The sequence below is a fragment of the Bos indicus x Bos taurus genome, chromosome 14, assembly GCF_003369695.1.
Source record: "Bos indicus x Bos taurus breed Angus x Brahman F1 hybrid chromosome 14, Bos_hybrid_MaternalHap_v2.0, whole genome shotgun sequence".
Lineage (NCBI taxonomy): Eukaryota > Metazoa > Chordata > Mammalia > Artiodactyla > Bovidae > Bos > Bos indicus x Bos taurus.
The window spans coordinates 62,064,288-62,075,433 of record NC_040089.1 but is presented as its reverse complement, the minus strand read 5'-3'; the positions used below and the strand labels follow the sequence as shown (position 1 = coordinate 62,075,433).

Here is an 11,146-nt window from a genome sequence, read left to right as displayed (position 1 = left end):
TGGATTTGATTCCTGGGTCTGGAAGATCCGTTGAAGACGAAAGGGCAACCCACTCCAGTATCCTTGCCTGGAGAATGCCATGGACAGAGGAGCCTGGTGGGCTACATACAGTCCATGGGGTCTCAAAGAGTTGGACATGACTTGGCGACTACATAGCAACTGTTCCACAGAGATGAGAGAAGACCAAGGCATAACCATAGACTGGAGGAGCCTGTGGAGCCTGACAACTGAATGCAACTTGAGACCTTGGATTAGGTCCTGTAATAGCAAGAAGACATCAGTAGAAAAAATAGTGAAACCCAAATGTAGTTCAGTTAGTAACACTGTACTAAGGTGAATTTCTTCATTTTCATAAATGTTCTATGGCTATGTAAGATGTTAATCAAGAGGAAGCTGGATTAAGCATATATGGTAACTCTATCTTTATAACTTTCTCTCTATCAATCTACATTATCTAAAAAGAATTAACACTTGGACTTCCCTGGTGGTCCAGTGGTTAAGAATCCATCTGCCAATGCAAGGGACGTGGATTCGATCCCTGGTCTGGGAAGACTCCACGTGCCGTGGAGCACCTAAGCCCATGGGCCACAACTACTGAAGCCTGTGCCCTGGAACCCGTGCTCTGCAACAAGAGGAGCCACTGTGATGAGAAGCCTGATACAACTACAGAGTGTCACCCACGCACAACTCGAGAAAACCCACCAGCAGCAGCAAGACTCGGCACAGCCGTGTTTTTTTAAAAATTTAAAGAATTAACTGTTAAGAGAGCTGAATACCAGCTATTTCAAACAGTTCAACTCAGTATATAAATCAGACAGGAAACAGCCACATATGACACACTAAAGCTACACAGGGATCAAGACCATCCCCAAGAAAAAGAAATGCAAAAAGGCAAAATGGCTGTCTGAGGAGGCCTTACAAATAGCTGTGAAGAGGAGAAGCGAAAAGCAAAGGAGAAAAGGAAAGATATACCCATTTGAATGCAGAGTTCCAAAGAATAGCAAGGAGAGATAAGAAAGCCTTCCTCAGCGATCAATGCAAAGAAATAGAGGAAAACAACAGAATGGGAAACACTAGAGATCTCTTCAAGAAAATTAGAGATACCAAGGGAACATCTCATGCAAAGATGGGCTCGATAAAGGACCAGAAACAGTATGGACCTCACAGAAGCAGAAGATACTAAGAGGTGGCAAGAACACACAGGAGAACTGTACAAAAAAAGATCTTCACGACCCAGATAATCACAATGGTGTGATCACTCACCTAGAGCCAGACATCTTGGAATGTGAAGTCAAATGGGCCTTAGAAACCATCACTACGAACAAAGCTAGTGGAGGTGATGGAATTCCAGTTGAACTATTTCAAATCCTGAAAGATGATGCTGTGAAAGTGCTGCACTCAATGTGCCAGCAAATCTGGAAAACTCAGCAATGGCCACAGGACTGGAAAAGGTCAGTTTTCATTCTAATCCCAAAGAAAGGAAATGCTGAAGAATGCTCAAACTACTGCACAATTGCACTCATCTCACATCCTAGTAAAGTAATGCTCAAAATTCTCCAAGCCAGGCTTCAGCAATATGTGAACTGTGAACTTCCAGATGTTCAAGCTGGTTTTAGAAAAGGCAGAGGAACCAGAGATCAAATTGCCAACATCCACTGGATCATCGAAAAAGCAAGAAAGTTCCAGAAAAACATCTATTTCTGCTTTATTGACTATGCCAAAGCCTTTGACTGTGTGGATCACAATAAACTGTGGAAAATTCTTCAAGAGATGGGAATACCAGACCACCTGACCTGCCTCTTGAGAAACCTGTATGCAGGTCAGGAAGCAACAGTTAGAACTGGACATGGAACAACAGACTGGTTCCAAATAGGAAAAGGAGTCCGTCAAGGCTGTATATTGTCACCCTGCTTATTTAAATTATATGCAGAGTACATCATGAGAAATGCTGGACTGGAAGAAGCACAAGCTGGAATCAAGATTGCCGGGAGAAATATCAATCACCTCAGATATGCAGATGACACCACCCTTATGGCAGAAAGTGAAGAACTGAAGAACCTCTTGATGAAAATGAAAGAGGAGAGTGAAAAAGTTGGCTTAAAGCTCAACATTCAGAAAAGTAAGATCAAGGTATCCGGTCCTATCACTTCATGTCATACTGTTTTTCATAGTGGCTGCACCAATTTGCATTCACACCAACAGCACAGGAAGTTTCTGTTTTTTCCACATCCTCCTCAAATTTTCTTATTTTTTCTCTTTTTAATAATAGCCATTCTAACCATTGTGAGATGATATCTCATTGTAGTTTTGACTTGCATTTATATAATAATTAGTGATATGCAGACGACACCACCCTGATGGTAGAAAATGAAGAAGAATTAAAGAGCCTCTTGATGAAAGTGAAAGAGGAGAGTGGAAAAGTTGGCTGGAGACTCAACATTCAGAGAACTAAGATCATGGCATCCTGTCCCATAACTTCATGCAAATAGATGGGGAGACAGTGATAGACTTTATTTTTGGGGGCTCCAAAATCACTGCAGATGGTGACTGCAGCTATGAAATTAAAAGATGCTTACTCCTTGGAAGGAAAGTTATGACCAACCTAGACAGCATATTCAAAAGCAGAGACATTACTTTGCCAACAAAGGTCCGTCTAGTCAAGGCTATGATTTTTCCAGTGGTCATGAATGGATGTGAGTTGGACTATAAAGAAAGCTGAGCGCTGAAGAATTGATGCTTTTGAACTATGGTGTTGGAGAAGACTCTTGAGAGTCCCTTGGACTGCAAGGAGATCCAACCAGTCCATCCTAAAGGAGATCAGTCCTGGGTGTTCATTGGAAGGACTGATGTTGAAGCTGAAACTCCAATACTTTGGCCAACTGACGCGAAGAGCTGACTCATTGGAAAAGACCCTGATGCTGGGAAAGATTGAGGACAGGAGGAGAAGGGGAACGACAGAGGATGAGATAGTTGGATGGCATCACCGACTCAGTGAACATGGGTTTGGGTGAACTCCGGGACTTGGTGATGGACAGGAAGGCCTGGCGTTCTGTGGTTCATGGGGTCGCAAAGAGTTGGACACGACTGAGCGACTGAACTAAACTGAACTGAAAGCTACACTGGTCCTCCCTGATGGCTTAGATAGTAAAGAATCTGCCTGCCTGTGAGAGACCTGGGTTCGATCCCTGGGTTGGGAAGATCCCCTGCAGGAGGGCATGGCAACCCACTCCAGTACTCTTGCCTGGAGAATCCCCATGGACAGAGGAGCCTGGCAGGCTACTGCTCATGGGGTCACAGAGTCAAACATGACTGAGTGACTAAGTACAGCACAAAGCTACTCTTAATACCATGTTATTATAACATGCTACAAATGGCACTTGTCTGGGGGCAACTTTTGCATCAAGATCAGAGTCTGCCTCAACACTGAACTCAAAGATAATACTTTATTCAAATAATCTGATTTACAAGATTTCTAAGGAAAAGTGTCAGGTGTCAACTAGGATTGGGCAGAACATAGCAATGGGTGGCCCAGTTCCACTGGCTTTGTCATTACCACAGACTGGCTTTGGGCCAGGCAGAGAATGCTTCAGCCCTCTCCCTCTCTTCCCACTCTGAAGACCTGCCACTCTGAGAAACCCTAGGGATTAGGACGGTGCAGGTCCCAACACAAGACACTACACAATGGCAAGGCCCCCTCCAGCAGCTGCACTGTGCTTAGTTGGTATGTTTCCTGGAAAAGCAGCAGCAGGTGCCTGGAGGGGTCAGGATGCCTGTCCTACACTTGGTGCCAAGTGAGCACACTGCCCCTCGTCATGGCACTCAGCAGCGAGCCAGACCAGGTCAACCAGTAAGTTGAACACCGTGGAAGATGTTGTCTCATGACAAGGTGATCTCAGAGCAAATTAAAGTACTAATCTCCAAAATTATACACCATAGACCAAGTGGCATTTACATCTTCTAGTTGTACTCATGAGTGACTAGTGAGCGCATCTCTTCGGAGGTGTATTAGCTTTCATGCAGCTTAAGTGCTGGTATGCTTATTGCATTTAAGCTCTCACTTAATGGTCTGAGTTAATCTAACTTCTAGAGATGAGTAATTTACTCTCTATTTAATAGGTCAGCCTTCTTTTCATTTTACAGCAATCTCATAACTTGTAATTACTCACTGTGCTGTTCTCTAATTCGGTGCCACTTAAGGTTTTACGGAAAGCTGGGGCTATATTTCAACCCTAAATCACCAAAACGTACAAAAATGTTTAAAAATTAAAATGGATTGCTTTCTTAGAAAAGGCAGGCTCACGTATTGTCAACAAATATATAGGTAGATATCTTGTCTTTTTTAAAATTAGATTTTATCAGTATTATTTTGGCCCCCTCAGGTGACTTGCAGGATCTTAGCTCCCCAACCCAGGCCCCTGGCAAGGAGTGCCAAGTCCTATCCTAACCTTTTGACCACCAGGGACTTCCCTGTCCTTGCTCTGCATACTCACCAATTTGATTACTCATGTGAAAGATAAACTCCTGCATTCAAAAACCTCAATTTTGAATGAGGTTCTTAAGAGAAATTAACCATAAATCTTAGCTCCACAGTGATCAACGTCAAGGTTAAAGTGAAAATAGTTTTCAACAAATACAATCAACCAATTGTATATACCAAAGGAAATTCTTTATTGTAAACAAGATATAAAGTACAACAAAAGAAATATTGTGCAAATTGTAAATCACAAGGATTTTTTTTAATTAAAAGTTCTTTTTTGTTTTCCAAGGGTCCAAAGTTTTGATGGCAGAAATCTATACCCAATATAGAGAAAAATGTTAAATGGAAAGACACAGCGACAGTTTCACTACATGTTTTCAACAGTTGACTTTTGTTTTACATCATCCACTACACAACAGAATATAACAGAAATACTGTTAACAAAAGTGAATGTTCTATTTTTCTACCTATCTTGTTCCACATTCTCCCCTCCCCCCAAAAAAACTTCTATAAATTAACAGGACATTTATCCATTTGTGAATAATGGTCACTAACTTTCTAATTCAATAAAGCACATGTTATATCCTCATAACATAAGGGTACTTTACTGATGACCTAAGCCATCTTTTTCAAGGAGTTATCCAAAATCCTTAATATCCCTTCTTTACAATATGTTTCATCTTCAATTTTTTTTCTAAACAAAGTGCAGTGTATTTTAGAGTCTATGGAAAACACATTGGTATACAATTTTCAAATCTATACAAGAAACTGCAACCAACTAAGATTCAAAGCATAATAAAATACCTAGTAATAGTCATTTGTTGAACTTTTAAAACAAAAACGCAAGAAAAAATTGAAGCTACATTTCAAAGCAATTAAATTAACGAGGATTCCAATTCTTTGGGACCTCTTCAGCAATATACAGTTGCTCAATTCCAAACATCAGCAACTAGTGTAAAAATGCTAGTTCTAGATATATTTAACAACTACATCCACAAGTTGAATGGAAAGACTAAGAATAGTAAACAAGGTAACTCTAGGAAAGGATAATAATATTCGTGATGATACAAAACCAATTTTACATCTCCATCTCTGTACCGTAATGTTTTCCAGTCTCTACACTCTTGAAACCAGTGCTTTTGAAGAATCACATTGAAAAGTTGGTCTCAAGTATAAATGGTGAAAGTAAAACAACAAATTGTGCACACAAGTTCAAAATCTGTGCTACCGGTGGTTGGGGTGACCTCACCTGAAACCTTCAAAAAATATTGAATAAAAGCTTTCTTCTCTCTCTTATGTGATAAGAAACAAGTCCTGCCACTCGGTGACCTGCCTGTGGCCTCAGCACTTCTTACCGTCTAACCCAGGCTGGGCCTTCTCCCCAGGCCGTGGGGCTTCTGCTTGCAGCCCACACTGGAGAGCCACAGACCTGCAGCGGAAGCGTTTTTCTATCACCACTGGCTTCTGGCTGTGACCAAAGTTAAAGTTAGTCTGATTCTTCACCATCCGTCTATTACTGCGTGGGAGCCGGGGTTGGAGGTAGGGAAATGTCATTTAACTTGCTCACTTCCATCTGCCAGTTCGGTAGCTTCTTGGCTGACAGGTGGCGACGGGCGTGTTTGGTCAAATGGTCGCTCCTCATGAACCGCCGGTCACACATGGGACAGGCGAACTTCTTCTCACCTGTGTGGGTTCGTCGGTGTCTGGACAGTTCATCTGAACGGGCAAACCTCCTTTCACAACCTTTCCAGCTACAGCTAAAAGGTTTTTCTCCTGAAACAAAAAAAAAGTCCTATCTTTATTCCTATGCATTTATTAGGTCATGGTCCTTTATGTATTATATTGTACTTAAAGCTTAAAGACACGTTTTTTTAAAAAGAATCATCATTTGAGAAATTAAGACAAAAACACCTTAATGAAATCTTTTAGAAGACCATGCACTGGTGAATACTATCCACTGAACTGGCTGGTAAGGCCAGTTCTCTCTTAACATGCCTGGTTTACATTTGTGATCACTGTCAAAAAAACATCACCCAAATTTCTTAGACATAAGTAAGAAATGGCTGGTACCTGTATGCGTTCTCATGTGGGCCTTCAGATGAGAACTTTTGAAGTAGGTCTTGCCGCATCCTGGATGGCTACAGATGTGACTTCTTATCCTCGATGAGTCAATCTGAGGAGTGACTTTCGCTGAGGAAGGGGAAAACCCGGGAGCAGGGGCAATGGGAGAGAGTCTGGTGCCATTTGGGCTCACCACCGGAGGCTTTGGGTTCTGAACGACCGGCTGGGGCACAACAAACATGAGGGCGCCCTTGGGCACCTGAGTGCCCATGAATACGACAGGTGGGCAGACAGCCGGCGGCTGGCTGGGTGGCGTGCTGGGGACGACTGTCGTCACGACGGGGTTGTGTGCAGGGAGGGGAACCATCTGGCAGATGACCGGCATAGGGGGCACTCCCGCTGTGGACACTGCGGGTGGAGAGACTAAGACTGACTTCTGCTGGGGAGACGCGGGGGCCGGCTGAGGTCGGCAGATGACGGTCTCTGAGGAAGGCACAGAAAAGTCATAAAGTGCAGCAGGGCTTGGCTTCTCTTCAACATCTGCCTCTGTGTCTCTCTCACGTTTGGACCTGTTTGGTGACACAGCGGCACAAGGTATGTTTTTTCTTGCAGCCTCAGGATTTAGGTGGGTTCTTTTCCGAAACGAATTGTCCTGATAGTTGAGGATGCTGGCTGCTTTCACAGGGCATGATCGGTGGTTACACAGCTGGGCATCAGCTGTATGACGAATCACACTGGTTGCCTGAGCCTTGGGGAGTTTGGGGGCAGGTACGGGGTTCTTCTCCTCTTTGAAAGGTACAGCAGCAATGTGAGGCTTGGCAGTATCTGACAATGATTTGAAGTGTCCAGTAGGTGGCGCTGGTGCCATCAGATTTGACACTTGAGAAGGTTCAAAGTCAGAGGGACTGTAAGGTGGAGTCAAACACTACAGAGAAGAGAAATACAGGTTAACAGCGTGAAGAACGGTACAGGCCATGATATAAATTGTAAGAGGCATTATCATTTACATTCATCTTTGAAACAATACTTACAAATGCTGGGATTGTGGTATGAAAATCAGGTGTACCAGGAAGCAGATTCTCTTCCTCTGACGTATCAGACACTGGAGTGACGGGTCTGTTTTCAATGTATTTCTTAAAATCAGACTTCCAACTGCAACTCATTGACATAAGTGCTTCTACAGCTTCAAAGTCACTTTTCTCTGCAGTTTTGTTCCAGGAATACACATTCTCTTTTGATCTTTCACAGATCATTTCCATTCTTTCCTCCTATAAATACAAAAGACTCATGTTATAAGCATATTGTTGTCATCCACATGACACTCAGAGTAATGTGCTTTTTTTCTTACAATCTGCACAGCTTTTCAAGATAAAACTTATTCTTCTCATCCCTACTATGAAGTAGTAGTGATAAAAATCTTCTCCATTCTTCCTCTCAAACTTAGGCTTGAACATGGATAACCTTGCAAGGAACTTATTACTATCAAGGGGACCTAAGATTAAAGATACCAATCCACTTGTCATTCAAAAGAGAACTGCTTGGCTTGGAAGAAAAACATTTTATGTTCTTTCCAGAGTAGCCAACCGCAACAGGAGTCTATGACCAGCTAATGCAATAACACACACAAACACACACACACACAAATCAGAAAATTGCAAAAATTGCAATATTTGACCAAAATCTGCCAAAAATTCTGTAAGGAATCTGCAATATTCAAAATAGAATCTTATTTTTAACTGTTTAAAGAACTGCTCCAGGATAAAAATAACAGCACACGCTTTGTATTTATTTGAACAACTCCTCCCATCAGATATTTAATGCTTAATACTAAAGTTGCTTAAACTGTACTAAAATGGTTACCACTCTCCATCTCTTCAATTTTCCATTAACGTGATCCCACTTTTTGGCTTAAGTAGAGACTGTAAAAACACCGAAAAATATTCTTTACATTGCTAGGAACTGTTCTCAATTCTTGTTTAAAAACCCTTCGTGTAGAAACCTTTAAGAAGCTATTACTGCTCTTGAAATATAGCTAACAAGCAATTGCATAATCGCGCGCCTTTTACGTAAGCTGCAACGGACAGCGCATGTATGTGTAAAAGCCTCAAGACGCCAGTGCAAAAGAGAAAAAAAAGAGAAAAGGCTAGGCAGGACAGAAAGAGTATGCGCTGGGAAGGGCAGGAAGAGAAGCCGGGAGGGGAGAGGAAAAGGAGTGGGGCGCGAGGGAGGCAGGAAAGGGAAGAGCGGGCGGAGGCGCGGGCGTGGGGAGGCAGACAAGGGGCGGGGGTGGGCGGCGGGGGAGATCCTCGCTGGCGGGGACAGACGGATGGGGCCGCCCTAACCTCAATGAGGCTCGCGGGTGAGTCACTGGGAACATTCCTCGCCCGCTCGCACGTCCCCGCGTCCCTGCCCCCGTCATTGGCCAGCCAGCCGGGCGGCCCGGGCTGGGATTGGCTGGGCGGCGGAGGGCGGGGGCGCGGAGGAGGAGGAGGGAGGGCGAGGCATGTGAACAAAGCGTGATCAGCGGCTGCTCCGGGCGGCGCAGGAAACGTGAACTGGGAATTGCCGCGCCGTCACCTTTCACCTACTTCCTGAGCCCGCGGGGCCCCCGCCCTCGCGACGGCCCGGGGGAGGGGCCGCGGGCGCCGCCGCCAACCGCCCGGCCGTGCGCGCCCGGGCCTGCGGGGAGGGGCGGGGCCGCGGGCGCCCGGCTCCCGGCGCGCCCGCCCCTTCCAGCTCCCCGCCGTTCCCTTAGGAACCGACAGCGGGGCCGGGCCTCGCTCCCGCCCTGGCGGAGGCTCGGGCTGGGTCACTCGGGGACGAGAAGCTCCCTGGGCGCATCCGTTCCCGGCCCACCCCCCGGCCTCCGCCTCAGCTGCCGGAGGAGGAGCCAGGTCCCCGCGGAAACCCGGCCCCCGCCCTCCTTCGGCCGCAGCCCCCGGGGACCCGGCCGAGCCCTCGGCGCTTCCCGCCCACGCCGCCCGCGGGATCTCAGACCACCCCGACTCGCCCCGAAGACGCGGCGCCCCCCTGTCCCCACGGTTTCCGGCAGCTCCGGCCCCCCCACCACCCCCGCGCCGAGCCCAGCATCTCCACGAGTTCCCAGACGTGCAGCCCCCAACAGGCCCGGTTCCAGGCGCGCGGCCCCACGGCCGGCGGCTCCCGCCTCGGCGCGCGGCCCCCGCGTCTCGCAGCCCCGGCTCCCCCCGCCCACCTTTCCCACCCCGATGCTGGGGTCCCACTTCCCACCCCTTCCATCTACTGTCGCCAAGGCGGCTCCGAGGCCCCCTCCCCCGCCAAGGCGTCCTCCGGAGGAGGCCACCTGCCTGCCTGTTCCGGAGATAAGGGAGTCCCCTCCAGACGTCTGGGGTGGGGTAAACTCCCCGGGCCCGCGTGCCATCCCCTTGCACCCACGCCGGGCGCCCCTCCCCAGAGCCCCCCCACTATCTGCTGGGTAGCCCCAGTCCTGCAAGCCTCCGTTCAAGACCCCCCCCGAGATGGGGAGTCCCCCCTCTCCTCTCCGGTTGACTCCCCACCCCTCACATGCTCGAGAGCAGCCCCCTGCCAGCCTGGGGCGCATTCCTTATCCAGACGGAGGCATCTCTTCCCCCCCCCGGCGCCAGGTGCAGGGTGGCCCCCTCGTCCCCCTCTCCTGTACTTCCACGCCTCCTAGTCTCGCTGACAGGGCAGCCAGCGCCCCCCCCGCCCAATCTCCTCACTCTTCCCACCCCTCCAGTCATCTCCCCCACCCCTCACCTGCTTCCAGTCTCCCAGCAGAGCTGCTCCCTTCCCCTCCTTACACCTCGAGCCAGACCCTCTCTCACTTCGTTTCTAGCTCCCAGCCTGCTTCTCCAGAAACCTCCCCCCCGCCCCCCGCTCCGCTACACACTCACCCTCACCAATGCCCAGTCTGCAGGCGGGAAGCCCCTCTTCCTCTTCCATGACTCCCCTGCAACCTCTGTCCTCAGGCGAGGCTGATGTCAGGGGCTCGGGGGTCTCCCCGGACGCAGCGAGGCAAGAGAAGGGCTTGGGGCATCCCCAGGTGACTTACCGTAGCCTGCTGGAGAGAAGCGCCGCCGAAGTTGAGCATGGTTGGCTGCCCGGCCGCCGGCGACGAGCTGACTGGCTGCAAGGCTGTCCTTGGCTGCCTGGCCACAGACGGGCGCCCGGAGACACTCGACGCCGCTCCCGCCGCCGCCGCGCTCCGCGCCGTCTGCCCCCCTCCCCATTCAGGTAGCCGCTCTGCCTGCCCCGAGCCGCGGGCGGGGGTGGGGGCGGAGCCTAGGGCCGGCCAATCAGCGACAAAGGTGTGTGAGGCGCCGGCCAATGGGCTCGCGGGGCCACGCGTGATCAGCGGCTGCCCGGCAGCGTGAAGCTTGTGTCAGTGGAGCGTGTACACAATCCCCTGGCAGCGCGTTTCCCCGGGCCCAGCCCGAGGGAACTCCCGCCACCACCTGACTCTGTGGACGCGGCCCCCACCCCTCACCCACCCCCACTTTCCCTCCCCGGCCTGCAGTCCCCTTCCCTAGCCCGGGGGTGGGGCGGCGCCAGGAACCCGGGCCCAGCCCGGAGGCGCGGCCGCCGCGGCGCGCCCAGGCTCTCCGAGGA

The 11,146-nt window shown here is 48.9% G+C and overlaps 1 protein-coding gene across 1 annotated transcript; it reads right to left on the bottom strand.

The window, feature by feature from the left end:
- Positions 1-4,649: 4,649 nt before the first annotated feature.
- On the bottom strand, positions 4,650-10,774 carry KLF10 (Kruppel like factor 10). Its single transcript, XM_027561403.1, has 4 exons — positions 10,590-10,774; positions 7,570-7,806; positions 6,548-7,463; positions 4,650-6,250 (listed from the first exon to the last, which is right to left on the bottom strand). The coding sequence occupies exons 1-4, from the start codon at positions 10,626-10,628 to the stop codon at positions 5,991-5,993; spliced, it is 1,452 nt and encodes a 483-aa protein (XP_027417204.1). The 5' UTR covers positions 10,629-10,774; the 3' UTR covers positions 4,650-5,990.
- Positions 10,775-11,146: the final 372 nt, after the last annotated feature.

Excerpts from the sequence above, each read along its gene's own strand:
- KLF10 (XM_027561403.1), bottom strand. The coding sequence starts at position 10,628 with ATGCTCAACTTCGGCGGCGCTTCTCTCCAGCAGGCTACG. Across the intron at positions 7,464-7,569 it reads ATACCACAATCCCAGCATTT|TGTTTGACTCCACCTTACAG; the intron begins GTAAGTATTGTT and ends TCTTCTCTGTAG. Across the intron at positions 6,251-6,547 it reads CCACATGAGAACGCATACAG|GAGAAAAACCTTTTAGCTGT; the intron begins GTACCAGCCATT and ends TTTTTGTTTCAG.